This window comes from Camelus dromedarius, chromosome 20 (genome assembly GCF_036321535.1).
Source record: "Camelus dromedarius isolate mCamDro1 chromosome 20, mCamDro1.pat, whole genome shotgun sequence".
NCBI classification, from domain to species: domain Eukaryota; kingdom Metazoa; phylum Chordata; class Mammalia; order Artiodactyla; family Camelidae; genus Camelus; species Camelus dromedarius.
The window spans coordinates 13,815,578-13,843,357 of record NC_087455.1 but is presented as its reverse complement, the minus strand read 5'-3'; the positions used below and the strand labels follow the sequence as shown (position 1 = coordinate 13,843,357).

The window sequence follows — 27,780 nt, the reverse complement described above, 5'->3', positions numbered from 1 at the left end:
TGTTTTCAGAAATCATTGTAGGGGTAATGTAAACTATGGACTGTGGTTGATAATAATGTGCCCATGTTGGTTCATCGATTGTACCAAATATGCCACACTGATGAGGGATATTGAGGGTAGGGGAGTATATATGTGTGGGTGGTGAGGGCTACATGCGAACTCTGTATTTTCTGCTCAATTATGTTGTTAACCTGAAACTGCTCTAAAAGAATAAAGTCTATTTTAAAAAAATCATTACAGGATTGCTTCTAGGAGAGAAGGAGCAGCAGCAGTAGGAGAGGGAGAAATGGGTAGGGAAAAACTTCAAAATTAGTGAGATGTACTATAAAATATAAAAGCCCTATTTTTCATAATAACAAGTAATGCTTGACATACAGTTGAATGTTTTTTGTTTTTCTTGACAGAATTATAGTGAATATCGTTCACAACACTTCTGATTACCTTCCCAAAGTTTTGCGATTTTTGAATGTGGCTTTTGATAGCACGGGTGACTGTTTAATCGCCGGGGACCATCAAGGAAATATCTATGTTTTTGACTTGTCTGGAAACAGGTGAGCAGATGCTTTTGATATTTACCAAGTGATTAACTCCCTGGCTATTTTAGTACTTGCTATTCATTCAGAAAGACTTATTAAGTTCTTACTATTTGTCATAAGTGCTGATGGAAGAAAGTGGGAAAGGACAGAAAGATAGTATGGTTGGGTTTTTTTAAGAGAATTAAAGTTCTGGCTTTAACAGCATCTCTAGTAATTTGTTTTTTCTTAAATGTAAAAATTCATTATTGCTAATTTATCAGTTAATGTCTGGTACTTGTTTGGAAAGAACACAGCTTTCTTGGTACACTACTGTCAGAGCGTACCAGATCGAGGAGTTTTAAAGAATTGACCTTCTTCTCCCTCTTCCTTTGCTGAACACTTTAGCGCAAAAGCAGTTAGGTGCGTTGATCAAGGTGGGCATCTGTGCGGAGGGGGTAGGTGGGAGGGAAAACTGTCGGTCCTACCAGAGTGTCAGAAGGTGTCTGTGTGGGGGTGGGGCCATCATGGGAAAAACAGGGGGCTTTGATCAAATGAGTAAATATATTGAGGAAAATGGGGGTCAGGTTCTTAACTATTGGAAAGGGGAGTTATAAATATGGAAAGAAAGAAAACTAGACCGAATCCCATGGTAATGGATTGGAATTGGAATTGGTTATATCAGTGTGAACTCCTGGTTTTGAACATGGGTAGACAGACACAGAAGTAAGCTTCCCATGAGGGAGTGCAGGAATTTTATGTACATGTATTTCCTAACTTTGTTGACTCATAGGACCCAGGAGCAGTAATACCCCAGTAACAATGAATATCCCCAGGGCCCAGTTCTTGTCTAAATATTACTCTGCTAAGAGGAATCAGGGATCCTTGCAGAAACAGCCAGTTTCAGGAGGGATTCAGAGAAAGTACGAGATGAACTTGGAACATTCTGTGGCCAGAAAGAAGGAATTGTTCAAAGAACGGTGGGGCTGTGTTACGAGGACATAAATGTCAGCTTGAAGGGGCTCTCTCTGGGCAGATTGGAGACAATCTGAGTTTCAAAATAAATAATGATAGCGATGGATCATAACCCACTGAATAAAATAGAAATTCATGAACTCATGCTACAATCAACAAACAGTTCAATGAGAATGGATATTTGCATAGTCACAAAGTACCTCTCCACAAAAGACTCAATCATTAGAGAGGAATAAAAGAGTAATTTTACAGTGACAAAGCCTGGCAGACACTACCGTGTGGAATGATTAAAGTTAAATTTACTAGTTGTGGGACAAATAAAAATGTGTGTGCCACCTGATGGGGGTGTGATGTTAAGAACGCAGCATCACTGCTGTGATATTCCTGCCCAAGACGTCCCCGGAGTCTAATGGGCAGAGTGAGCAGGCAAAGCTCAATTAAAGGTGTTGTATAACGAGACTGGCCTGTAACCGTCACGAGGGTCAAGGTCATGAAAGTTGTGAAAAGGCTGAAGAACTATTGCAGACGGAGGGAGCCTAGACACAGGACAAGTCCAGGCTTGGATCTGGACTGATCCCTTTGCTGTAAAGGACATTATTAGGACACTGGGCAAAACCGGGGTCTGAGGATTAGATGGTGGTAATATATAAATGTAATTTTCTGATTTTGATGGTTGTATTCTGATTATATAGGAAAAGTGACCTCGGTAACTTATTCTCAAATAGTTTAGGAAAAATCGAGGTCATACACAATTCGTTTATTAGGTAAAAATCTGTTCATTATTGTTTCTACTCTTTACCAAAAAAATAATATGGTCATAATTCTCCCACCCTTTGCTCTTGCCTAACCTACCCAGGCAGTTCCTAATCTTACATCAGTACGTCTGTCTCTTCTTTGCTCCCACTGCTAAACAAAATTAAAATTATTGTTGATTGTCTCTGTTACAGAGCAGTGGGCTTCAGTGTCAGTGGTGCTAGGACTTCATTCGCTCATCTGCTGTCATTTACTTTTGCCCTTCTCTGAGTAATCCCAACCTTTACCAGTTTCCTTGACTCCTTATTCTGACTGCCTGGCCTCCTAATTCATGAGAAAACAGACACCCTCAAGCTTCTCTTCCTTTTCCCCCACCACAGCCTCAGATACACCTGTAACTTCACCCAGCCGTGACTCTTCGCCACTTTATTCAGAAAAATAGGTGAGCCTAATTTCTGCCAGTGCTAATCCCTGTCTTCTGGAGCCGCCCTTGGGACTTTCCACTGTGAGTGTCCCTCTCTTTTATTCTGTCCACTGTCCCTTTTCTGTCTACAAATAGTCACATCAGAGCAGGGGAGTGAGTGTCAGAGCTGTGACTTGAAACAGGCCTGTCAGATTCTAAAGCCCCTACAGAGCGTTCTCGCAAAATCTCCCTAATTGCCTAATCCCGTGGTTTCTTTTCAGTTCTCATTTTACTAAAATACTCATGTCTTCCCTCCTTTCTGAGTTTTGTTTGTTTGTTTGTTTGTTTTGCTTTTGCTTTGAAGTACAACTCTTTCCTGATTTTCCATCTCTCTGATCATTTTTTCCTTCTTTGCTGACTCTTCTTGCATGTCTCCCCTTCATTGATGTATTCTTCAGGCATCTGTCCCCGGCCTGCTCCTCCAATGTGCCAGGTGTTCTCATGAGTAATCTCATCACCACCAAGCCCAAGGCTCCAGCTGCTGCGTAACACTGTTCACTCAGATCTGTTCCTGCCACCCATGGGTAGCTTCGAGTGTGGCTGTCTGATGCGGTACCACCAACCAGCTGCATGCAGCTCTTAGGCCCTTGAGGAGCCGGCGGTTAGTCCAAATTGAGATGTGTGGTTAGGGTACAATACACACTGGGTTTTGAAGACTTACTCTGAAAAAAAAAAAGAATAAAGTACCTTTAATATATTGATTAAATGTTGAAATGATAATATTTTAGATACACAATGAATTAAGTTAAATATGTTAAGATTAATTTTATCTATTTTTTCCTTTTTTAATGTGGCTTATAGAAAATTGTAAATTACACATGTGCCGTGCATGACACATCTTTTAGACAGCATGGCTCCAAATGCTTTTCAGGTGCCTTAAACTCTGCATGTTTAAAACCGGAATTATCTCCTACCCCTACACTGGTTCCTCGTTTGATTAAGCTTGAAAACTTAATTTTTTGTAAATTAAACTCTAACTATGTGCCAAGTACTCTGCTAAGCACTAAACACACAATATTTTATTTAATCATCATGTATTATTTTGCTTAAGCATCATGACAGCCTTATGGGACATCTTTCTTACCTTCATTTCGCAGGTGAGGAATTCTTGATTCCTCCCTCATCGCCCCATGTTCGATGCATCACCGAGCCTTTCTCCACTTGACGTCTGACACTGCTCCTGTTTGTTCTGTCCACTCATATCCATAACGCAGGTTGAGATTTTCTGTAGTACCTTTCTTCCTCATCTCTTCCTCCTTGTCCCTCTATCCATTTGCTGTTGCTGCCAGAATCATCTTCCTAAAAGACATACCTGATCATGATTCTGCTGTGCTCAAAAAATTCTTGATGGGTTCCCGATCTGTGTAAGTAAAATCCAAACTCCTTTAATGGCATGTAGCACTCTTTGTAATCTGCTTTTGTCCTGCCAGAATGAAATCTCATTTTTGTGGGTCTCATATTCGTCACGTCTAAGGACTCCTCCAACATGAAATTTATGATTATTGGGAGAATTTCTGATACTAATGCAGTCATCTCTTCCTAGGTTTAACCTTGTTCAGCGAACAGCGCAAGCTTGCACAGCTCTGGCCTTTAATCTCCGTAGGAAGTCTGAATTCCTTGTGGCATTAGCTGATTATTCTATTAAATGTTTCGATACAGGTAAGAAGTCCTGTTTGTTTTCTGAAGCAGAGTGAAATGTAGACTGGTGCCCTGCAGGGAGTTGGCTAATCTGTACAATCTGAGGGAGCAGACCCGACGAGGCAATCCTCACTTCAGACACCAACCACAAGTTTGGGGGTTCCAGGGCCATCGTGACGTCAGATCAGCTGGCTACAAATTCAGGGTTCCCCACAACTACCTTCAGGCTTGATAATTCACTAGAATGACTCACAGGATACAGGGATGCACTGTGGTTATGATTATAGTTTTTGTTTGTTTATTTTTAATGGAGATACTGGGAATTGAACCCAGGACCTCATGCATGCTAAGCACGTGCTCTAACACTGAGCTATATCCACCTCCCCATGACTGTAGTTTTAATGTAGTGAAAGGATACGAATTAAAACTAACTAAAGGAAGAGACGCAGAGGAAGGCTCCCAAAAGAGAAGCTTCTATTGTCCTCTGGGAGACACGCTACCCTCCCAGCATCAGTGTGTGCCCGACTGCACTGAGTATTGCCAAATAAGGAAATTCACCTAAACTTGGACATCCAGAGTTCTTATTGAGGCTCCATGACATTGGCGTGATTGGATTATTGCCCACTTGGTTGAACTCAGTTTCCAACCCTCCTCCTTTCTGGAGGTTGGGCTGATACCATATGGCCCAAAGCCCCAGTCTTTTAATCACTCACATAGTTAGTCTTTCTGGTGGGGCCAGTTTCCACTCTGAGGTTTTCTCCTTAGCATAAACCATCTGCTGTTGTCCAGGGACCCACCATGAGTAACAGAGACACTCCTATGCTGGGGAGGTTCCAAGGGTTTAGAGGTTGCCTCCTTGGAGCCTGGGAAAAGGCCATACCTCTCTTTGAAGGCCAAATACCTTACTCCACGGGTACAAGAACAAACCCATTTTAAATGTAACCCATGAATTTTATAGCACATCATATTTTTTAAAAGAGAACTTAAGAGTTCTGTAAACTGAACTTCTTATTCAGGAAAAAAACTCAACTGCATTGTTTTTTCTTGTTATTTATGTAACTAATACGTTGTACTTAGAAAGATAAGACTAGTAATATAGTGATAGTTAACACTTACATATTGTTTACTCCTTACCAGGTACTGTTCTATGACTTTATACATATTAATTAATTTTAATCATAATAACTCTCAGAGATGGATACTGTTATTATGCCCCTTTGCAGATGAGGAAACTGAGGCACAGAAGTAACTTGACCAAGGCCCCCCAGCTTGGTAAGCAGTGGAGCCAGGACCCCTAACCTGGTGGTCTAGCTGCAGGGTCCCCACTCTTAAATACCTCTACCCTCTCATGCAGGAACAAAATGCAGTCATCCTCCAGTAATGTGCAGGGACATGGTGTTTTTATAACAGGGACCAATCTTCCCAGTCTATTCTCTATGTGTATAAATTTTTATATCCTAAAAAAAATCTATGATTGTCCTATCTATATTGTTTAGTGGAATCATTTTCTTACCTCATTAACATTCATATATTTAAAATCAGTACCTAATAATTCTACTCTATAGGTTTTTTAGTACCATTATTATTATTATTTTTATTGAAGCACAGTTTACAATGTATCAATTTCTGGTGTACAGCATAATGTTTCAGTCATACTTAGACATACAGATATTCCTTTTCATATGCTTTTTCATTGTAGGCAGTTACAAGATACTGAATATAGTTCCCTGTGGTATATAGCAGAAATTTGTTGCTTATGTATTTTATACATAGTAGTTAGTATCTGCAAATCTCCAACTCCCAATTTATCCTTTCCCACCCCTTTCCCCTTTGGTAACCATATGTTTGTTTTCTAGGTCTGTGAGTCTGTTTCTGTTTTGTAAATAAGTTCATTTGTGTCATTTTTTTTAGATTCCACATATAAGTGATATCATATGGTGTTTTTCTTTCTCTTTCTGGCTTACTTCATTTAGAATGACAATTTCCAGGTCCATCCATGTTGTTGCAAATGTCATTATTGTATTCTTTTTTATGGCTGAGTAGCATTCCATTGTATAAATATCCCACAGCTTCTTTATCCAGTCATCTGTTGATGGCCATTTAAGTTGTTTGCATGTCTTGACTATTGCAAATTGTGCTGCTAAGTACCAAAATTATTTAACCTATTACCTATTGATGGACTTTATTATTTCTTAAAATTTTATAATTTATTATATAAATACTGGCAGTACTGGGAATTGAACCTAGGACCTTGTACATGCGAAGCATGTGCTCTACCACTGAGCTATATGCCTCCCCTGTATTGATGGCCTTTAAACTGTTTCTAATTTTTGGTATTACAAACACTGCTATCACAGAAATTCTGAAAAGCAAAGCCTTTAAACCTACCTCTGATTGCTCTCCTTGGATTCCAGCCATTCTCTTCTCTTGTCTTACTTCCCTCTTTTTTATAGTCTCCTCTGTCTTATGGAAACCCCTGTTAGTGAAGCCCCTTCCTTAGGTGTTGTCTCCACCTCCCCAGAGACCTCCCTCTTTCTTCACTGCCAAATCCTGCTTCTTCACGGCACCCTTCGATGGATTCTGATTCTTGCTCCCCTGACTCCGTGCTCCCAAGACTTCCAGCTCCAAGGTCTTTAGTAACTTCTGATTGTGTAAATCCTCTTTACGCTTTTCATTTTCTTTCTCTGTAGCTTTTAACGCTTTGGATTATTTCAGAGTCTTAGTTTTCTACTGTTCTCTCTGGGTTCTGCTGTTGTGACTGCTTCTTAGTTGTCTCTTTTCTGGCTTCTTTTGGTGGTCCCTAGACTTTTGAATATTTGACCCAACTAAAAAGAAAAAGTAGAGGAACCTACCTAGGATGTCAACTTTTAATTTTGTTAATTGACATCAGAAAAAAACAATATAACTTAATTTCATAAAATAAGGAATTTTTTAAAAACATAAACCAAGAGGTCTATAATACGTTAAAAGATAGTACTTTAAATTTAGCTTTATGAAAAACTCATTACATTATCCTTATTCTTCTCGTTTCACTGAAGGACAATGAAAAATTGATGATTAAGTAATGCCAGACTTCAGACTAATGTTTGGAAACCACTCCTCCCTTCCTAAGGGTTTATCTGTTCCTCTGTCTTCAGTTTTGACCTACTTTGTATCTTAACGTTTCCAGGTTTACATCTTGCTTTCTGACTGTTCTCAGTTCCACCTTCTGGAGGAAAAAAAATCTGATCATAAAAGTAAAATATGCCTATCGTAGAAAACCTGAAAACACAGAAAAGTATAAAGAGAAAATAAAAACAAATATAATTTTACTAGCCATTAGTAATTATCATGAAGAGTTTTTGATATTTTCTTTACCAGACTGTTTTCTCCGTTTGTATCACACACACACACACACACACACACACACACACACACACACACACACACACACACACACACACACACTCTCTCTCTCTCTCTCTCTCTCTCTCTCTCTCTCTCTCTCTCTCAGAGTCCATTTTAATAATCAAACTTGTCATCTCTTCTTCTTACGCTGCGAAGTCTGTAGCAGAACCAGCTCCTGCTCGTGTCCGTGGACTGGGGCCGCTGGGGTCTCAGCTCCTCCTTTGTCTCAGCACACCTATTTGATCTCTGAGTCCTTTGATTTCTCCCTTGCAGCTCTCGAATGTGTTCCTTTCTCCATTGCTACATTCTGAGGATAGACCCTCCTTACCTCCTGCCTGGATTATTATGGCACCAGATAAACTAGTCGTCTTGTAATCTCCTCCTCCTTTCTGGTATATCCACCATATCTTCAAAGTGCTCTTTCTGAAACAGACCACATATGTTACTCTTCCACATCAATCTGTTACAAGGGAAAGCCCAAGTTCCACAGCGTCACATTTAAGGTTGTTCTTAAACCGTCTTTCAGCCTCATCTCATACCTCCATGATACACATTAGTAGCACGTCCTATGATGTGTTTTATCAACTAGCCCCAGGCTTCCTATTTTTCAGATGTTACTGGAGATGGGGGTCCTTAATATGATACCAGGCCATCAATTGAATCAGTTCTCAGCTGAAATGTGGTGTTTTAGCTTTGTTACTATTTCACGTCTTTCCACAGTCACCAAGGAGCTGGTTAGCTGGATGAGGGGGCACGAATCGTCGGTATTTTCAATCTCCGTGCATGCATCTGGGAAATATGCCATCACTACTTCTTCTGACACAGCACAGCTGTGGGACTTGGACACCTTCCAGAGAAAAAGAAAGCTGAATATCCTCCAGTCTGTGGGGATACAGAAGGTCAGTGAAGGGGGGACATCTGAGTCTGTTGTGCTTCTCAGGCTAGTTTCTTGATCAGGATGTAGATGATATGAGCGATGATTCACTCTGTCCCACTTAGCTATGTTCTCATAACTCAGCAACAAGCAAAGCTGTTTGTTTTTAATTATTCTTATAGTGTATAGTGTAAAACAATCACCTAACTTCAACTTTAGTTAGGTGATTTTTTTTCTTAACCCAACATTTTGTTATGAAAAATTTCAAACATATAGCAGATTTGTAAGAATTTCACAGTGAACACATGTACACCCACAATCTCGATACTACTGCACTTACCTGTTAACCTGTTACTGTACTGTGTTATGGATCTGTCTGTCTTTTTGTCCCTCTGTTCATTCGTCTTTTTATTTTTTGTTAAAATAAATTGCAGATATCAGTATACTTATCCAATTTATTTGTTAAAATAAATTGCAGATATCAGTATACTTATCCATAAATACTTATGCCTGCATTTAATTAACTGCATTTAATTGGACTCAGCATTTACTGATGTAAAATTTGTATATAATGTAGAGATCTTAAGTATTCATTTGTTAAGTTCTGACAAATACATACACTTTTATAACATGTGCAGACCTGTCATCACCATTATCCCAGAAAGCTCCATTATATCCCTTCCCAGATAAGCACTGCTCTGATGTTTTTCCACCATAGATTTATCTGTTCTAAAATTTCACTTAAGTAGAGTTAGTCAGTAATGATACGTGTAAAAAAGCTTTTTCATTCAGCTTAATAATGTTTTTGAGATTCATCCTTGCTGTTGTATGTATCAGTAGTTTGTTCCTTTGTTGGTGACCAGTATTCCACTGTGCACATGTATCAGTCTAAAAAAATCTGCTTCTTTTGCTTTTAAGGTTTTTTTTTTCTATTTGATTAGCTAAATGCTATTTTCAGAATTATCTGAATCTCTTGTGTAATTAATTACTTTGCTTCAGGTTATATTATACACGCAGTATTGCTTTTAATTTTTTGGTTGTTAACTTGAACAGCTAGCAGTGCATGTCAGCCAAAAATGTATTTTGTAGTCTCCACAGAAATCCCAGAGTTCTTAATAATTTTAAAAAGATAAAAGTGATACCAGCTTGTTCAGCAGGTATTTAGGCCAAATGTCTTAGTAGGTCTTTTCTTCTTTCTTCTAAAGTATTAATTACTTTAATACTTAAATTGAATTTTAAATTCTAGGAGCAATGAGAGTTGAATCCACAGTGGGAACAGAGCTATGAAACAATGACACAAAAACCATCTGTTCTTTTTACCATGAAATTAGAATGAGTATACAGTGAATAGTTGCCAATTTTAACCTTGCGTGGTAATTTAGACATATTCGTTTAAAAACTAGGACTCCAAATATTAGTGACAGGAGAATAAAATTAGATGTAGTAAGTGTATATACAGTGTGTAGTAGGTTTATAACTGCATTGTTCTAAAATAATCGAACATCATAGTCTGTAAGATACCAGTTGTTGAGTACTTTCTGTGTACTGAACACTTTGTTTAGTTATTTTTAAGTTTAAGTAATTCTAAAAAGTAGATACCATTATCCTCATTTTACAATTGGGGAAACAACCTGGGAAACATTAAGTGACTGCCCACCGTCACATAGCTTATAAAAGAGTCGCAGTTTTGAATCTAAGCTTGCTTTGCTCTGAAGTCACTCCGTTACACCATTCTGCCTTTCAGGTAAACCAGATGCATCTTTTCAGATAAGTAAATTTTGGTTCTCTTGTTGATACCTGGAGGTCGGATATTTAGCCATTTAGTTAGAAATTTTGGAACAAATTCTGAGATTTCTGATTACTGTGGTTCAGGATGTATTAGAAAAGGTTTTGTGCTGAGTATCAGAAAACAGTAGTGTTACCAAACTTGCTTCAGCCTCTGTATACAGTGGGCATTCACTACAGTTTTGCTAAATTGTATGTTTGACCTTAACTTGCTCTTATTACTATCCTGAACTCTTGAAACTTTGAAAAGAGCTTACATGCCACTCAAAGTGAATTGGAAAGCCTAGGATTTTCATATTTTATAAGGAAAAACTGCAGCCAACCCTCCAAAAAGTATTATTTTGTTAGTGCTTTTGAAGTTTTTTCTAAACATTTTATGTTTGTCAGGAGATGACACTATCTAAATAATGACATGATTCATTAGGAACAATTTTATAATCGTTAAAATCTGGCAATTAAAATCGCAAATCCAGTAATGAATAATCATGTAGGCAATGATCTATCACAACTCTTCCCCCAAAATAGCAGTTGATGCTCATTAACTTTTAAGCTTTTGCTTCTCCCAGTAGGAATAAACTTTATTACTTTTCTAGAAAAATATTGCCAATTATAATAAAAATTGCAAGTCCCTTTTTTGGCATAAGATTTGAAATAGTGTTTTTATGTATTCATTATAGATTATAATGCATTCATTGCAAATTCTTTCTGTAAGACCATCATATTACAAACCTTTCTAACATAATGAAACTGTTGGCAAAAGATCTACCAGATTGTCCTTGACAAAGTGAGCCAAGGACACAAGGGAGGAGGAGCTGGTGAATCAGGCAGGGGGCATCAGCATCTGATGTAGTTGAGTTAGCATCTTATTATTGTGTCTTTTTAGCTTTAATCCTTAGTAAATTGTTTTAATTAACCAGTATGTTCCATACTGTATTATGTATCTGTGTATGTATGTTTTTTAAGCACCATTATAAAAAAAAGAGATACTGTTATATATGTGTATGAGAGAAAGTTTAGGAAAACAGTCTGCAACTATTGTTAGAAAATTATGACTTACAATCCCCTGAAATTTTTATAGTAATATCATTAACTGTCAGAACCATTTTCTAACTATATGTATATAATAGGCTGGGTGACAATAACACAAATTAGTCACAAGGCTGCCCTGTTACTTGTGTAACACTGGGGAAGGCCGTGGTGGGTGTGGTGATGGTCCTCCTTTTCCCCTGAACAGCTCTCTCTCATGACCGTAGTGATGGCTATATCCAGATTCTGAATACTCAAGAGGCACTTCAATCCAGTGTTAAAGACACTGAGCATTTTATCCCCAAAGAATGTAGCACTCCTGACACCAGCAAAGTTGTGAAGGTGTGTGACACATCACAGAATGGGAGGTCACAAATCCTTAAGGTGTTCTGCCTCCTCTGTGAGTCCCTGCCCCCTCTCTTTGCAGCACAGATTAGTCACATAATTTTATTATAATAAAATTTGTAAAGACACACCAGTAGAAACAGCGACAAGATATGTTCAAATATAAAGTGTTACAATAAGCTATAATGCGGTTAAGAAAGCTGTTCTAGATGGGAATCATAGAGTGAATACCTAGAATTTAGCATTACCTGTTGAAGATGAACATACAGATACTATAAAAACGCAGTAAGAAAAAGGTTCGTTCATTCATTCAGCGAGTACCTATTGAGCACCTTTACTAAGTTCTAGTCATCGTGCTCGGCACTGATTGTACAAGAACAAAGAAGGTAGACAAGACCTCTGCCCTCAGAAACCAACCAAGGGTGTTCGTCCCAGGGCACCTGAAGGATGGCACATCTCTGGCTCAGTTTTGCCCACAATATTTGGGGGTCCCATGCATGGAGTCTTCAGGTAGATTTCCTGTGGGCAGATGTGTGTATAAAGGAGTTATAATTATTCTGTGGTTCATAAGAGGAGTAAAATAAAAGACCAAAGCTATGTTGAGGGAGAGAAAAAAAGAATAGAGATGTAACTAATGGTCAAACCATGTGAAATGTCTCAAGCTATTTGTGGGGATTAATTCTAAGAGGATGAATAGGAATATTTTGTCCTGAGGGCATTGGTGTTTTTCATTTTCTTTCCTTGACTTTGCTTCCTTCCCTATCTCCCTTTCTGTGCTTTACACAGATGACACACAAAATTGTACCTGAGGCCATTGGAACTCATATGAGAAAATATTGGTCAATTAAAATTTTATCAAAAGTAAGCATTGTTTAGTGCTTATGTAATAGAAAAATAGAAATTAGGAGAATAGAATTACACTTTCAACTTTGTTATCAATTTAGTCTCAATTGTCCATTAAATAAATTGAATCTCTAGTAAAATATGATTATGTATTTGTTTTCAACTTTTTACTTTTACAAATAACGCTTAACAAATATCTATATACATTTATTTTTAGCATTTTGCTAATTTTTTTTCCAAGGGGTCAACTCTTAGAAACAGATTGACTAGTTCAGAAGAGATGTATTTTTAAAGCTGTTGAGATATACAATATCTTTAGTTTTTACTACCAGCAACAGTATACAACAGTGCCCTTTTCCTATACTTTCACCAACATTTAGTATTTTTAACATTTATCAGTATCATTTAATATTTTATCATTCAGTGATTTATAATTTATCATTTAATATTTTAAACAATATCAGTAGTTAATATTTATAGCATTTATATTAGTATATAGCTTATAAATATAATACATATGTTAGTATGTGTATATGTGTATGCATTATTTTCAAAATAAATTTGATACACATAAAATGGTATCTTATTTTCATTTGAATCTTCTATAACATTAAATACTTTACAATTGTTATGTAGTATTTTATGAATTGCTTAGTCATTGATAGTCACCCAGTTTTTATTTAAAGGGGTTTACCTTTTCTTTTTAATTTATAATAGTCTATAACATACCAGTTTTATCCCCTGTCATATACTGTAAATGTGTTCTTCTCCAGTTTGAGAAAGAATAATTGGGGGGGGGGGCAGTGGAGGTAATTCGTTTTTTATGTGATTTATTTATTTTAATGGTACTGGCGATTGAACCCAGGACCTCATGCGTGCTAAGCACGCGCTTTACCACTGAGCTATACCCTCCCCGACCGAGAAAAAATAATTTTAAAAAAGAAAAATTAGCTTTGTAAATTTTAAACTTAAAGAGAGCTGTATGATTCTTATATGAATAATCACTTTTTTTGCCCTTCTTTAGGTTTTTTTCCTACCGTTAAGTAACACCATCCTCAGCTGTTTTAAAGATAACTCCATCTTCGCCTGGGAATGCGATACTCTTATTTGCAAATACCAACTGCCAGCTCCACCTGAAAGCTCTAATATACTCTACAAAGTGTTCGCTGTGACCAGGTAACGTCCATTTTAAAACACTGATGATTTTTAAGAAATTTAACTTCCAGTGAAATTTTACAAATTCTCATTCAGTATTTTATTGTCATGAGAAAAAATTTTCTTTAAATTTAAATGTGGTCTAAGATATGATACGTTTTTTTACTTGTTGTGGAAAATATATGCAGAAATAGAAAAGTATTTGAAACCCTATCATAAGCGTCAATAGCCCCTCTGTTTTATCTATAACTCTACTTAATACTTCTCTACTGTGTTACAAAGCAAAGCCCAGTGTATCATTTCGCACACAAATATCTCAATGTGTATCTCTAAAGGATCAGGACCCTTTTTGAAACAGAACCCTGGTACTATCATCATCCTTTTGAAAATGCATAATTTAATTTTATCATATCTAGTTATTATTTGGATTTCCCTGATTTGTCTAATAATTGCTTTTTATGATTGGTTTGTCCAAATCAGGAACAAAATAAGGTTCCTACATTGCCTTGGTTGATATATCTCTCTTTTTATATTTTCCTTGCAGTTTATTTGTTAAAAAATTGGTCATTTGTCCTGTAGTTTTCTATATTCTGGATTTTGCAATTTGCATCCCTGTGGTGCTGTTTAGTATGACCCTCTCTGATCAGTATTTAGTATAAACTGGTTACACCTATATTTCCCGGAAGTTAGGGGCTTGATCTGATCTGGTTGGATTTGGGGGCAAGAAGACGTTATAGGTGGTTTGTGTGCTTCCATCAGGAGGAACACAGACCTCTCTTATGATGTTAGTGGCTATTGATGATCATTACCTAGATCCTGTGTTGCACTGGAGTTTAGCAAAATGGTGCAATTCTAATTCTGTCTTTCCTTCTCCCTTATAAACTGAAACTTCCTGTAGAAAGAAATTTCCTCTCATCAACTCTTTGATTACTTTGTTGTATGGTTTGTAAAGGAAAGGCAGGACAAATGCTTGATTTCTTCCTCTATTAAAAATTTTTTTTTTCAAAATAATAGATTAGTTTATTGGCATCTTCAATGGTGGCCAGTGAGTTTTTTGTCTTTAATCTTTGTAAACATAGTTGACATGATTTACTCCATTATAGTTACTATCCTTAGTGATGCTCCAGTTCTCTCATCTCTGACCAGTGGCATCCTCTTCAGGTCGGCTTTGAACCTGTTTGATACAACCCCAGGCTTATGTGATAGCTCTCATTCTTTCTAGTTTGGTGAGATGTTCCAGTCTTGTGTATTTCCTGTCCCAAACCTGGAATCAGCCATTTCTCTAAGGAGCATGGGTTCATTTTAGTGGGAAATGATATATTGACACCTGACCTGGGTGCTCAGTTCTCACTGTGACTAGCTTGGTCATTGTTTCCAGCCGTCTTCAATGGAAAGAGCTAGGCAATGGACCTTATTTCCTCTCTTTCTCTCACCTTCTTAGTTATCAGTAAATCCCATCAACTCTATCAGACTGTATCTTGAATTAGTCTGCTTTCTTTTGTCCATTGCTCCAGCTTTACCCTAGTCCAAGGTTCCCTAGTCTTTTTCAGGCTACTGTAATAGCCTCCTTAATTGGTCTCCCTGCTTTCAATCTTATTTCCTAAAGTCAGTCTCTACAAAGCAGATAGGGTAGTCTTCTTAAATCATTGAGTCAGGCCATGTCATTTCCCTATTGAAGTCCCTGAAAGGCTTTCCCACTGCTCTCAGAATACAGTCCAGTTCATTTACCTTCCTCTAGACTGAAAATCCCGTAAGAACAGGGGTCTTAACTGTTGTCTTGTTCACCACTGGGTCCCTGCCACCTGGAGTGAAACCTGGCTTATAGTGGGCGCTTTACAGGCCATGGTGAATGAATGAGCAGCAGCCTTGCAGATCAGTGCAGCTTATTCTTTCTGTACCTTCTAAACATAAAGTAGCTTTCTTCAAGGAAAGAAAGTCTGGGCTTTTTGGTTTCTCATATCGCAATGTTGTTATCAATTCAGTATAGTTATGTGTGAAATACAGAAAGTTGGATAGTGGTAAGTGACTTTGAGATTGTGCTATAAAACATAAATGTTATTCAGAAACCCCCAGTCAAGTCATCAAACAAGCAATTGTTAAGCCAATATCTTAGCACAAGAGGTAAAAATACATATATATATATATATATTTATATATATATACACACACTATAAACCTGAGTTTTCCTATGTGGTAGCCACTGGGTGCCTGGGACTTTTCAAATCAATAAAAATTAAACAAAGAATTAATGTCCTCGGAAGCACAAGCCACATTTTAGTTCTAAATGATCACATGTGGCTAGTAGTGACTGTGTTGGACGACGTAGACGTGGAACATTGCCATCATACTGGATCATATTGGACAGTGCTGCTGTAGGTAACTCATCTAGTCTTTTTCATCTTCTTGTCACGTAGAGATGGTCGAATCCTGGCTGCTGGGGGCAAATCAAATCATCTTCATCTGTGGTGCCTGGAAGCTAAACACCTATTTAGAATTATACAGATGCCCACTAAAGTTCGAGCCATTCGCCATCTAGAATTTCTTCCTGATAGTTTTGATGCTGGTTCCAATCAGGTTAGTAACAATAATTAGTAACGCTGTACTTTTTTAGGAAGCTCATATCAATTTCTGACCTTTATTAGTTCTCTTATTTAACTTGTACCCTGCCTGTTACAAGGATTTGAAATTGCTCATATCTTTGTAAAGAGTCTGTAGATTGAAAACAAAAGTAAAAATCTGGTTCTGTATATTACTGATAATTTACTTTTTCTCTAAAATCAGTATACTTTATATTGTGTCATGCTTTGTGGTTTAAAGGGTGATTGAACATGTTATTTTTTATTTGATCCTTAAAGAATTATTTGAACATAGGCAGGGAGGGCATTCTCACCATTGTGCAAGTTGTGACACTGAAGCTTAGAAACATTAAGTGACTTGTCAGCACTCCTGTTCATTTTAAGGATTAAAGGTAGGACTAGAACTGAAATTCTCTCACTTTGCTGCACTGTGTTTTATCTGCCATACCTGGTTGCCTCAATCCTAAGAAACCTGTTTGCTTTCTGTCCTGCCTTAGTTTACACAGTGCTCCCCCCGCCACGCACCTTTTTTCTTTTTAATAGTTGAGTAATTGAACCTTAACTTTCTTATTTTAAATTGACTATCTTGGGTCTTGCACATGAACAAATTATATAAACATATATATACACACACATGTATATATAAATTATACATATGTGTTTTATGTATATATGTATAATGTGTGTATATTTATCATGTCTGTGTTAAGTTTTTTGAGTTGATGATGCTTAAACATGGTTAAAAACATTAAAAAAAAGGCATAAAGTGAAATCTTACTCCTCTCTCCTGCTTGCCCAGTTACTCACTCTCCGTAACCACCGTTATTATATAATCTTGTTTTTCCCAGTTTTTTACACAGCTTTGCACCTTGTTTTTCCTTCACTTAATTTACCTTGAAGATTGTTCTATATCAGCACAGAACTTCATTCTTTTTTTTTTCACAGCTGCATATGTTTTTTTAACGCATCCTTTATTATTAGGCATTTAACCTATTTTTAGTCCTTTTCTATTACAAATGATGCTGCACTGAATACCTTTTGCACATGTTATTTCGTACATCCTGTCTGTAGGATAAAATCCCAGAGTTAAAATAGTGGTACAAGAGTTATGTGCATCTGTAGTTTTGATAGATCCTGCCAAACTACCTTCCAGAGAGATTGCTTCTACTGTGAAGGAGGGGGTTTCCTACCATCTGACCAACAGAAGGACGCTCTGTTTAGATTGTCACCTTCAAATTGCCTCTAACTACCTCCAAACCGTAGTCTTTCATATAACAAGGGACATTAGCATTTCACAAAATTACGAGGTGGCACTGCTTACCAGCCACTGGCACTGGGAAAGGAACCTGCATGTGGACAGGGCAGTAGAGGAGCTTATTTTTTGTATATGTTTAAGCTTTTTCAGTACATTTAAAATTTTTCAAATTGTATGAGTTAAAACTAACTTTTCCCTCCTTAAAAGACTAGCTTCTCTCTTACCCCTACACTGTCTTTGCAGCTCACAGACATCCTCTCTCCACCCGCCAGGGGCTCATTTCAGTCCCAGATTTGTGTGGCAGCAGCAGGACAGATGTTAGCTCTGCTCAGGCTGGGGATGGGGAAGGGGAACAGACACTGCACCCTCCTTGCTCCTGATGGCCAGTGTGGAGTCAAAGTGAAGGACTGTGATCACCTGTGTTCCCTCTGGAGGGAGCGTGGAGATAAGCCTGCCTGTGGGAAGGGAGGATTCTTAGGTGACCTTTCTGTAGTCGCCCAGGACGGGCTCCTTACTGGCTCTGGTTAGAGCCAGGCTTCTCTGGACCTGACCAGTGCGAATCTACATGAGCCAAAATTAGGGATTTTAAAATATATGATGGCTCTCTGTGAGTATAATCTCTGACTGTCCTCCCCTCAAAAAAATACACACACACACACACACATAAAAAAACACACGTGCGTGCCTGTGTAGTTTGACTTTCAGACATTTGACCCTTTTTTTCGTTGAGGTGTAATTGACATATAACATTGTATTAGTTTCAGGGGTGCAACATGGTGATTCAGTACTTGTCTACATAGTGAAATGATCGAAGTAAGTCTAGGCAACATCTGAGACTTTGAAATGTGTTTATGTTGTTTCTCTCTACTCTTAGGTTCTTGGAGTGCTAAGTCAGGATGGTATTATGAGGTTTGTTAATACACAGACTTGTAAACTTCTCTTTGAAATTGGGAGCCTTGATGAAGGAATTAGTTCTTCAGTAATTAGCCCACATGGACGGTACATTGCATCTATTATGGAAAATGGAAGTCTGAACATATACTCAGTTCAGGCTTTAACAAAAGAAATAAATAAGGTATGTTATCAAGTAAGCAATGTCTTTTTTTAAGAGTTAAATGTTGTTTCATCAAAAATAAAAACTTAATGCTACAGTATTCTAACTTCCTTGCACCCTATCCATTTTTCTGAATTTTGTTGTTGTTGTTCTTACTCCCAGAGCCACAGCTCCAGCTTTTCCCACCTGTGCTCCATTCTTAAATTCACATCTTTGTAGAAGGTATCTGTTTGGTGTCCCTGTCCCGTTCAAGGTGCGCCTCTGATCTGCTTCTCACAAGGGGTCTTCAATCCAGTCTCTTCATTTCTGTCTTTCTTCCCCTCTTATAGGCTAGACACCTTGGGCCTCTATGACTGTTTCTGTTCCCAGATCTCTATGACTGTTATTTCCCAGATCTGGTCGACGCCAAGTCATGTAGTCCTTAAATGTGAAGTGTCTAAAATGTGCTGCCTGTTCTCCGTGTCCCTGTTGGCCATCCACGTACTGGTGCTCATTAATAGCTCTCAAATTATAGTCATTTAAACAAATATACCAAAACTCAGAGCCCTCAGTGTCTGCCCTGCCCGTCAGTCCATCTTTTTAAAACATTTCTCAAAAATAGTACTTTCATCACCAATTCTAAAATAATGCTACTTTAGTGCCTTCCCTTTCCTATTGCATTAAGTCCAAACTCTTCTGCCTGGCTCTCCAGGTCCTCGCTCATCTTTGTCTTCTCTACGTAACGTATTTCCCCATACTTTCAACTTCCCTCATTGTCCCCCATAGATACCATTGTCATTTCTACATCTGTTACTACATTATTCATTGTGTCTAAAATATACTTCCCTCCTGTCTTACGGTTATCTGAAATTTCCCCAGCTGGTGTCAAGTCCAGTGGTTCTTTGGGAGCCTTTCCAAGTCTGGGCTTGTATCATTTGCATCACGGGACTCTGGTGACCACCAGTCTAACCATTTCATTTTACAGGAGGGGCAGTTCACTCCCCAGCCTGATAACACAGCCAGTCATTAGCAGGCCCAGGAGTTCTGGTCTTGATATGACAATCTCTTTGTTATGTCCCTGCTCCTTTTTATTTATTTATTTTTTCAGTTAGACAGGTAGTAAGTTCTTACTATATACAAAATAAAAAGATACAGATAAGCAAGCAGATAAATAAGTCTCACCGTTCTCAGATAATTTTGAAACGTATACCTTTTTTTCCATGTGTATAATTATATACAGCCAATCCTTATTCTTCATGGATTCTGTATTTATGAATTTGCCTACTGGTGAAAATTTATCTGTGACTCTTTTTTTGTTGTTGAGGTGGGAAGTAATTAGGTTGATTGATTTAAATGGAGGTCCTGGGGATTGAACCCCAGACCTCATGCCTACTAAGCATGCGGTCTACCACTTGAGCTATCCCCTTCCCCCTTACCTGTGACTCTAAAATCAGCCCTCACTGCATATTCACAGGCATGCGTGTGCCGTGCAGAGCAGGAGAAAGTCTGAGCTGCCTATCATCCGGTTCCCAGCTTAGGTCAAACAAGGCAGCCTCTGCCTTCCCATTCCAGCACTCATACTGGGGACAAGTGTCCTTTTCTTTCTCTACTGAGTGCCACATTCTTCACATTTTTTCTGCTTTTTGTTGGTGATTTTGCTCTTTAAAATGGCCCCCAAGCGCAGTGCAGGGGTGCGGTCTAGTGTCCTAATCACACAAGGCCTGTGAGGTGTCCTAGGGAGAACATAACGATGTTAGAGAAGCTTCCAGGCCCAGCTTCCAGGGCTTTTGGTGTGAGTTCAATGTTAATGAGTCAATACTCTGTAGTAAATTAGTGTCTTTAAACAGAAACACACAAAACAAAATTACATGTTGAATAGTTGACAAGAACGTGGCTAGAGGCTCAGAGGGACCTAACTCCGTGTTTCTCCTGGAGCAGTGATTCCATATTCACTACCTTGGTGTTTGTGGTGACTCTGTGGAACACAGCTGCCACGAACAATGAGACTCTGCTGTGTGTGTGCACGCGCGTATTTTCTTTAAATGTATGGAATTATACTCTACTGTTCTCATAAACTTAAAAATTTTTAATAACATGTTATTTGCTCTTAATGAGTTTTTAGCCTAGTGAATGTCTCAAGAGCTAGGTGAATGTTATTCATAGAGAGCGATCTGAGAAAAAGCAAGGTAAGTGTGAGTCATTGGCTTCCTTTCTGGTATTTGTTAAGCAGATTGAGATCAGAAAAGCTAGCTTATTGCAGAAGTAGGATGATTTTTTTTGGACACCTGACAAGCACCACCAGTGTCTTTTTGGCTGTTCCAGGACTATAAAAATGCCCAGGTGTATACAAAACTTACTACCCATGCCGCATTCCTTCAAGTCCCACTTTCTTGCCATTGGAGAATTTCTGGTATTGAGCTCACAGTAAGTAAGCACATCCTTACTTACACGTTGAGGTTTTAACACTGCTAAAGTATGGCAGTTGGGGTCGTATCTCAGGATCCAGCTTTGGGGAGATTCCTTCATGGAAGAGCCATGAAAAATGGCACTAGAACAGATCTTTTAATAAAGATTTAGAAAAACGGATTGAGGTTAGAGAGAAGATAGTTCAAGGATATAAAGATGGGCAATATTCAGAAGTCAGACTACTATTAATTACATTTCATAAAGAATTAAATCATAGAGTAAGTGGTCATTGTACTTCTTTTGGTCAGAGCTATTGTTATATTTCACATTACCCTTGTAATCTTTCTAGATGTGAATAACAGTGTATCCTAGAAAAACACTATTAAAAAAACTTTGTAGATGCAGTTAAAACGTTAAATACTTTTCATAATAATTTTAAAACAAAAGTATAGTATCAGTGCCATGTGTATTTATATTACCTATTCTATATATAATTTTACAGTGTTGTGTATCATATGTGCTAAAAGTTGACAATAAGGAATACTTTCTTGGTCTCCTATAATAGGCTGCAGGTTTCAAAAGCAGAAATCCTCAACTTTTGACGGCAACATGAGAAAAATCTTTGTTGGAAACCTCAAAGTAGTCTTTTAATAGTCTGCTATTTAAAGAGTCAAAATGTTTGCTTTGTTCTATTTATTTCTTTTGGGGGCAAGTTGAGGGGAGGAGGTCAAAAAAGTTTGATTTCTGCTTCAAAGAGCTTGCTCAGAGGTGGCGATTCATGTTCATTGTTCGTCATTGTGGAAGCACACTGTTCTGAGTTTCATGACAGTTTGAATTCAAGGTGATGTGTGTAATGTGTGTGTTTCTGAAATCCGATATGTTCATTTGGACATTTGGGGTATTCCTTGTGTTCTTGTTCTCATATGAAAGAAATTGGCACTTTGGTTTCAAGAAAATCTTAAAAAATCACAGATCCGCCCTGTCTTTGATCTGGGTCTGGGCTAATTACTGAGGAAACATTCAGCAATAATGGTCTCAAGCATTTAAATACCTTGTGAAAGTCATTGTACTTTAACCATGTTTAGAACTCAGGAAGCCTGAGTTACCTTATCTGCTCATTTCCTTTGAACAAGGAAGATCTTTTTATTTCAAAAAGAGTGTTATTCATAGAGAAAATGTCTCAGTGAATCATTTTACCTTAAGTAAATTGAAGTTGTTGGGGCTTATTTTCCTGTTGGATAGGCCCCCTAAAAGTGAGGGTTTGGTATCTAAGTCTTGCTATCTGAACTGCCTATTAGGTGGTTGATGTAGTGAGGACTAACGTCCATCTCCATGTAGATTAAAAACTGTGACCAAGGACAGAGAGACTGAGTCCCATGCTTTCAGAGAAGAGTCATCTGACTGTTTCCCTCTAAGGGACTTCACTTGAACCCAAAGACTATTTAGGGTGCTTCTCTCAGCATTCTGGAGCGAGCCACGTGTGTAACTGCCTTCTCTGCAAGTTATCACCTTACCACTCACTTTATCATGCAAGTGTAAAAAATAGATTGATACAAATAATTTAAGGCCAGCTTTCAAGGAATAATTAAATTCTGTTTATCGTTGTTAATCATGAATCTTTATGACATTCTTCAAAGGAATTTGACAGAAAATTGCTTTGATTCTCAATTGCTTCGAGTCGACAAGGAACATTCTTGGATATTTTATTTACACTTTTTGTCCAAAGGATAATTATATATATTAAGGCACATTACTAGATTGACCAAAACGAATTTTGTAAGTCATATGTTAACAGGTCTATTTTGCAAGGATAGCCACTGGATTTTTTCGCCCTCTTTTAGCCACCTCCTCCTTTAGTGAAAGTGATTGAAGATTTGCCTAAGAAGAAAGTGAATTCTGGTGATCTTAAGGTGAAGGTGAAGTCAGGAAGAATACAGCGGCCGGCAAAATCAAGAGAAAGCAAAGCACAAACCAGGATATTGAAACAAGACCTGGCTGGCAATTTTGAAAATAAAGAGGTAAGAATATCTGAAACCTGTGTCATAACTTTGCTGTAGACGAGTCTCCTGACTTCTAGGCTGTCATCACTCTTCCCTCTCTTGGGAATTGAAGGAAAGTTATATGAAGACAGTTGTAACTGAAATATAATATGCTTATAAAACTTTTTAGTATAAAATTAATGCATGTTTATGGTTTTTTAAAAAAGTCAAACAGTATAGAATTGCACTGTCCAGTAGGCTGGCCACGAGTCACATGTGGCTCGGTCTGAATTAAGATGTGGTCTATGTGTGAAATGCACATCAGATATTGAAATTATATTATGAACAAAAGAATGTAAAATATTTTTCTAATTGAAGTATAGTTGATTTATAGTATTACAGTAGTATAACATAGTGATTCAATATTTTTATAGATTATACTCCATTTAAAGTTATTTAAAAATATTGGTTATATTCCAATATATCCTTGTAGCTTACTTATATGTTGTAGTTGGTACCTCTTAATCCCTTACCCCTAAAGAATGTAAAATATCTTATTAAGTAATAATTTTATGCTGATTATATGTTGAAATGGTAATATTTTTATTACACTAGATTAAATAAATGCATTAAAGTTGATTTTACCTGCTTTTTATTTTTTTAACATGGTTTCTAGAAAACTTAAAATTTCCTTAAGAAATTTTCTGAAGAAAATTTAAATGTAATTTAAAAAATTACAGTTGTCTCTTTCATTACCTGTTAGACATTGCTGGTTTAGAAGGTTGTAAAGGGGAAAAATAAAGACATACTTTTCTTCCTCCCCGTTCCCTAGCCCACTTTTCATTGCACTCCCCAGAGGTGACCATTGTTAATAGTTGTTGACATCCTTTCAGAAATTTTCTCTGTATAAGCATATGTATATCTGTGTCTGTTACTTTTTTATTTTTATATTTTTATATAAATGGAATCATACTATAGTGCTGTTTATAACTTGCTCTTGCCACTTACCAGGTTGAATATCTATTTATATTACTGCATGCAGTGCTACAATGTTTTAAAAACACTTGCATGGCATTGCATTTGTGGGTATACCTTAATTTATCTCACCGGGACTCTGCTGACTGGCATCGGGTTCTATCATCAGTCCTCTGATAACACAGCCTGTGTTGCAGTGGATATTCTTGTACAGTTATCTTTGAACATTTGCACAAATGTATCTTTAGAAGTAGAATTTTTAAGTCAGAGTGTGTGCATAAAAATTCTGATAGTAGTAGCCAAACTGATCTTCAGAAAGAATGTTCTGATTTCCCTTTTTGCCTTGTTTGAGATGATCTGTTACTGTGTGTGTGAGAGAGAGGGATTTATTCAAGAAAAACTTAGAAACAGCCAAAATGTCTAACAGTAAGTAACTAATCATATAAATTATTGTAGAGCCATACGCTAGGACTATTTAAGAGGAAAGGGAAATAATTATATTATGTTAAATATAAAAAATTAGCTACAACTATATGCTTGGGCATCAGTTAATTTAAAAAAGATACGAGTACTTATGTATTATTTCTAAAACTCCATAAAAAAGATCAAAATACTAATAGAATTGCCTGTCTGTTTCAGTCGGTTTTATTTTCCTCCTTAGACATATTTTTTGTAGTTTCCTACTATTCTGTGAAAGGCATATATTGCTTTGGAATTGAAAGACAATAACAACATTAATAGAGAAGCTGCTAACATTTTCAGGGACTTTTACAACTTTTTGTTGATATTAAATCAATAAATGCGCAGCTCAGTACATTTTTAGATTGACTACATCTGTATTACCAGCACTCAGATCAAAAACTGGGCTATTCCCAGCACCCCAGAAGCCCCTGACTGCTCCTTCCAGGCACTTTTGTCCATCCCCAAGGATAACTGCTCTCTGCATTTTAACGTCATGGATTAGTTCTGCCTTTTTTGTACTTATGTACATTCAGTTGGTAGTCTTGTGTGTCTGGCTTCTTTCAGTTAACAATATGTTTGAGAAATCTGTGTAGCTGTAAACCGTTCACTCACAGGTTTACTCCATCGTGTGAATAAACCAAACTCTGTCCATTCTGCTGTTGATAGGCATTTGGGTAGTTGCCTGCTTTTCTTGCCATTAGAAACAGTGCTGCTGTGAACATTCTAGTTCATCTCTGGTGAACATAAGGACATGTTCTGTTGGGTATAAACCTAGGAATGGAATTACTGGCTTATGGGCTGTGCATATGCTCAGCTTTAGTGAATACTGTCAGATAGTTTCCCAGGTGGTTGATTAAAACAATCTATATTCCCACCAAGAGGTGTTTCAGAGTTCTAGCTGCTCCATATTCTCACTGACTCTTGGTAATTTTCACATTAATTTCAACAGCCTCTTTTCTTCTATAAGCATTTTTAAAATGTGAAACTTGCGTCAAAAGAAGAATGTGTAAAGTGTTGTCTATCAGGGAAATTCATTAGGAATTCAATACCCAGGATTTTTCCTGGAGGCTGGTTGTATAGGCACCTTCCAGGTAGTGCATTTCGAAATTCCAGACTCCACGAGGAAAGCAGGCGTTCAGCGGGAACCGCAGCGTGCAGTTTAGGCGCAGTGAGCCACTCTCACTGGTTCTGGGAACTTCCTCGAAAGCCAGGTGTCTAGACACTAGACAAGAGCCAGCTTTCAAGCAGGCCTTTCTAAGGATGGCAGTCTCAGACCTGCTGTGTTAACTCTTTTCTGGGCCTGCTCAGATCCACATGACAAAATAGAGTGTTGCCAGTAGCTGTGCAGTCAGTCCCCTGAGTGCTTATCCCCAGTCACATTTCTCTTCCCCGTCCCATAGAGGTTGCCATTGTCCTCACTTCTGTGTTAATCGTGTCCTTGGTTTTCTGTGTAATTATATCACCAATACAATGTAACCCTAAACAAAATATTGTTTAGTTTTAAAAAAGTAAGAAACAGGCACAAACCTAGCTGTGTGAAGACTGGGTGGAATTGGCCCTGTTGGTTGAATGCTCTAATGAGGAAATGAGCTGAGTGGTATTTCTGAGACATGGTCTGGCTTCAGATTTCCTGAGAGTGTACTGGAGCCTTTTCTGGGACAGCGAGTGGATGTGGTCATGATTGATTTCTGGGAAATAAAGGGACACTGTGGTCAGGGCATCTGGCAGCAGTCCAGTGTGGATCAAAGCGGGCTATATCAGGGAGTCCCTGGACAAAAATAACCAGGAATGGCTTAAAAAACAAAAAAACAAAAAACCTATATCCAGCTCTAAGCAGTAGGTCAAAGGAGAACACTTCTATGAACAATGCATATCCTCAGCTAATCGTGAAGTAGGAACTTCATCAGCTCAGGGTCTAGACAAGAAAACAGGTAAAACTCCGGCCAATTCACCTGAGCTCTCTGTCCTTTGTTAAAGAGGCTTCAGTGGCAGCAGGTGTCTTGGTGATGACCTCAGTGAACGTGTCTCTCTCTCACGGACTGTATTGCTCTGGTCTGGACTAGTTGCCTTCAATGTCCAGTGTGTGGCTCTCAAATGGGGAATCTTCATTCACTGTCATTTTGGGCTTTCCCCTCACCTCCTTCCTACATTTTTGGGTTCACTGTTTCTTATAGTAAAAAAGAGCACTGAACTAAGAAAATCTGGCTTTGGATCTTCAGCCAAGACTTAACAGGTGCGTGCCCTTGAGCAAGTCACCGAACTTCTCTGACCTTCTCATTTTCTCAAAGAAACGATAGAACATCTCATCTGCTTCACTTAGTTGTTAGGCTTCCATGAGATAATCTAGGAATATGGCTTTATGATCTTAAAATTTATAAAATATTTTTCCATTAAGATAAAAATTGACTTAAAAGAAAAAGAGGGAGCAGGAGAGGGAAGGAAACATCAGGATGCATCACTCTTGCTACAGGGGTTACAGAGGACAGCCCCGGGCCCACTCTGTCTACTCAAGCTAAGGATGATTTTTACATTTTTAAATGGTTACATTTTAAATGGTTATATTAAGTATCTGCATAATGTCGTTGATTTTGCCTGTTGGCCCACAAAGCCTAAAGCATTTACTCTCTGACCCTTTCCAGAAGAAGTTTACCAAACCCTATTATAGGGTAAATAATTTGTCACAAACTTTATCTGCTGTGTATATGCAGACTCAGGAGAGAGCAAGGGACGTGTGTGTGTGTGTGTAGAAGAGTCTCATGATATAAAATATTTTTTACCAAGGTCTAGATGACCTTTTCAGTTTTAAGATTATGTCACTGATTGATACAGTTTTTTTTTCTTTTTATAGAATGAATTGTCAGATGGATTAAATAAAAAGCGTTTACAAATCTTACTAAAAAGCTATGGTGAATATCCAACGAAATACAGGTAAAATTTAATTTCTTGCACGTTAAGTCAGTCTTACTCCCGAATTGTTCTTGGTTAAAATTATGTTTTAATTTCAGAATGTTCATTTGGCGTTCTCTGCTACAACTGCCTGAAAATCACACTGCGTTCAGCAACCTTATAGATAAAGGTATTCATGTGGCATTTCTCAACCTTCAGAAGAACTATCCTATCAAAAGCAGGAAACTACTCAGAGTATTACAGAGGTATGTTCAGTATATTGCAGTATTGTGTATCTCCCCCAAGATATTAATTACAAATGGGAAAGTAGTGATTTTATAGTAGAGAAATTCAGCAGACACCACCTTAGCCAAGTAATCAGATTTAAAATCACCAGTAATAAAACATATCAGTACGTTGCATGTCACTTTTGTGGTATTCTTGCCAAAAAT

General features: G+C 37.8%; 1 protein-coding gene across 3 annotated transcripts in view; it reads left to right on the top strand.

The window, feature by feature from the left end:
* TBC1D31 (TBC1 domain family member 31) overlaps nucleotides 1–27,780 on the top strand; it is a 59,430-nt gene that overhangs the window by 3,694 nt on the left and 27,956 nt on the right. For all 3 annotated transcript variants that reach the window (XM_031439570.2, XM_031439569.2, XM_031439568.2), the window contains exons 2-10: nucleotides 405–551; nucleotides 4,247–4,362; nucleotides 8,449–8,627; nucleotides 13,626–13,777; nucleotides 16,171–16,330; nucleotides 18,462–18,662; nucleotides 22,868–23,044; nucleotides 27,291–27,370; nucleotides 27,448–27,594. In XM_031439570.2, coding sequence (XP_031295430.2) covers nucleotides 405–551; nucleotides 4,247–4,362; nucleotides 8,449–8,627; nucleotides 13,626–13,777; nucleotides 16,171–16,330; nucleotides 18,462–18,662; nucleotides 22,868–23,044; nucleotides 27,291–27,370; nucleotides 27,448–27,594 — 1,359 coding nt within the window. The remainder of the gene's footprint in view (nucleotides 1–404; nucleotides 552–4,246; nucleotides 4,363–8,448; nucleotides 8,628–13,625; nucleotides 13,778–16,170; nucleotides 16,331–18,461; nucleotides 18,663–22,867; nucleotides 23,045–27,290; nucleotides 27,371–27,447; nucleotides 27,595–27,780) is intronic.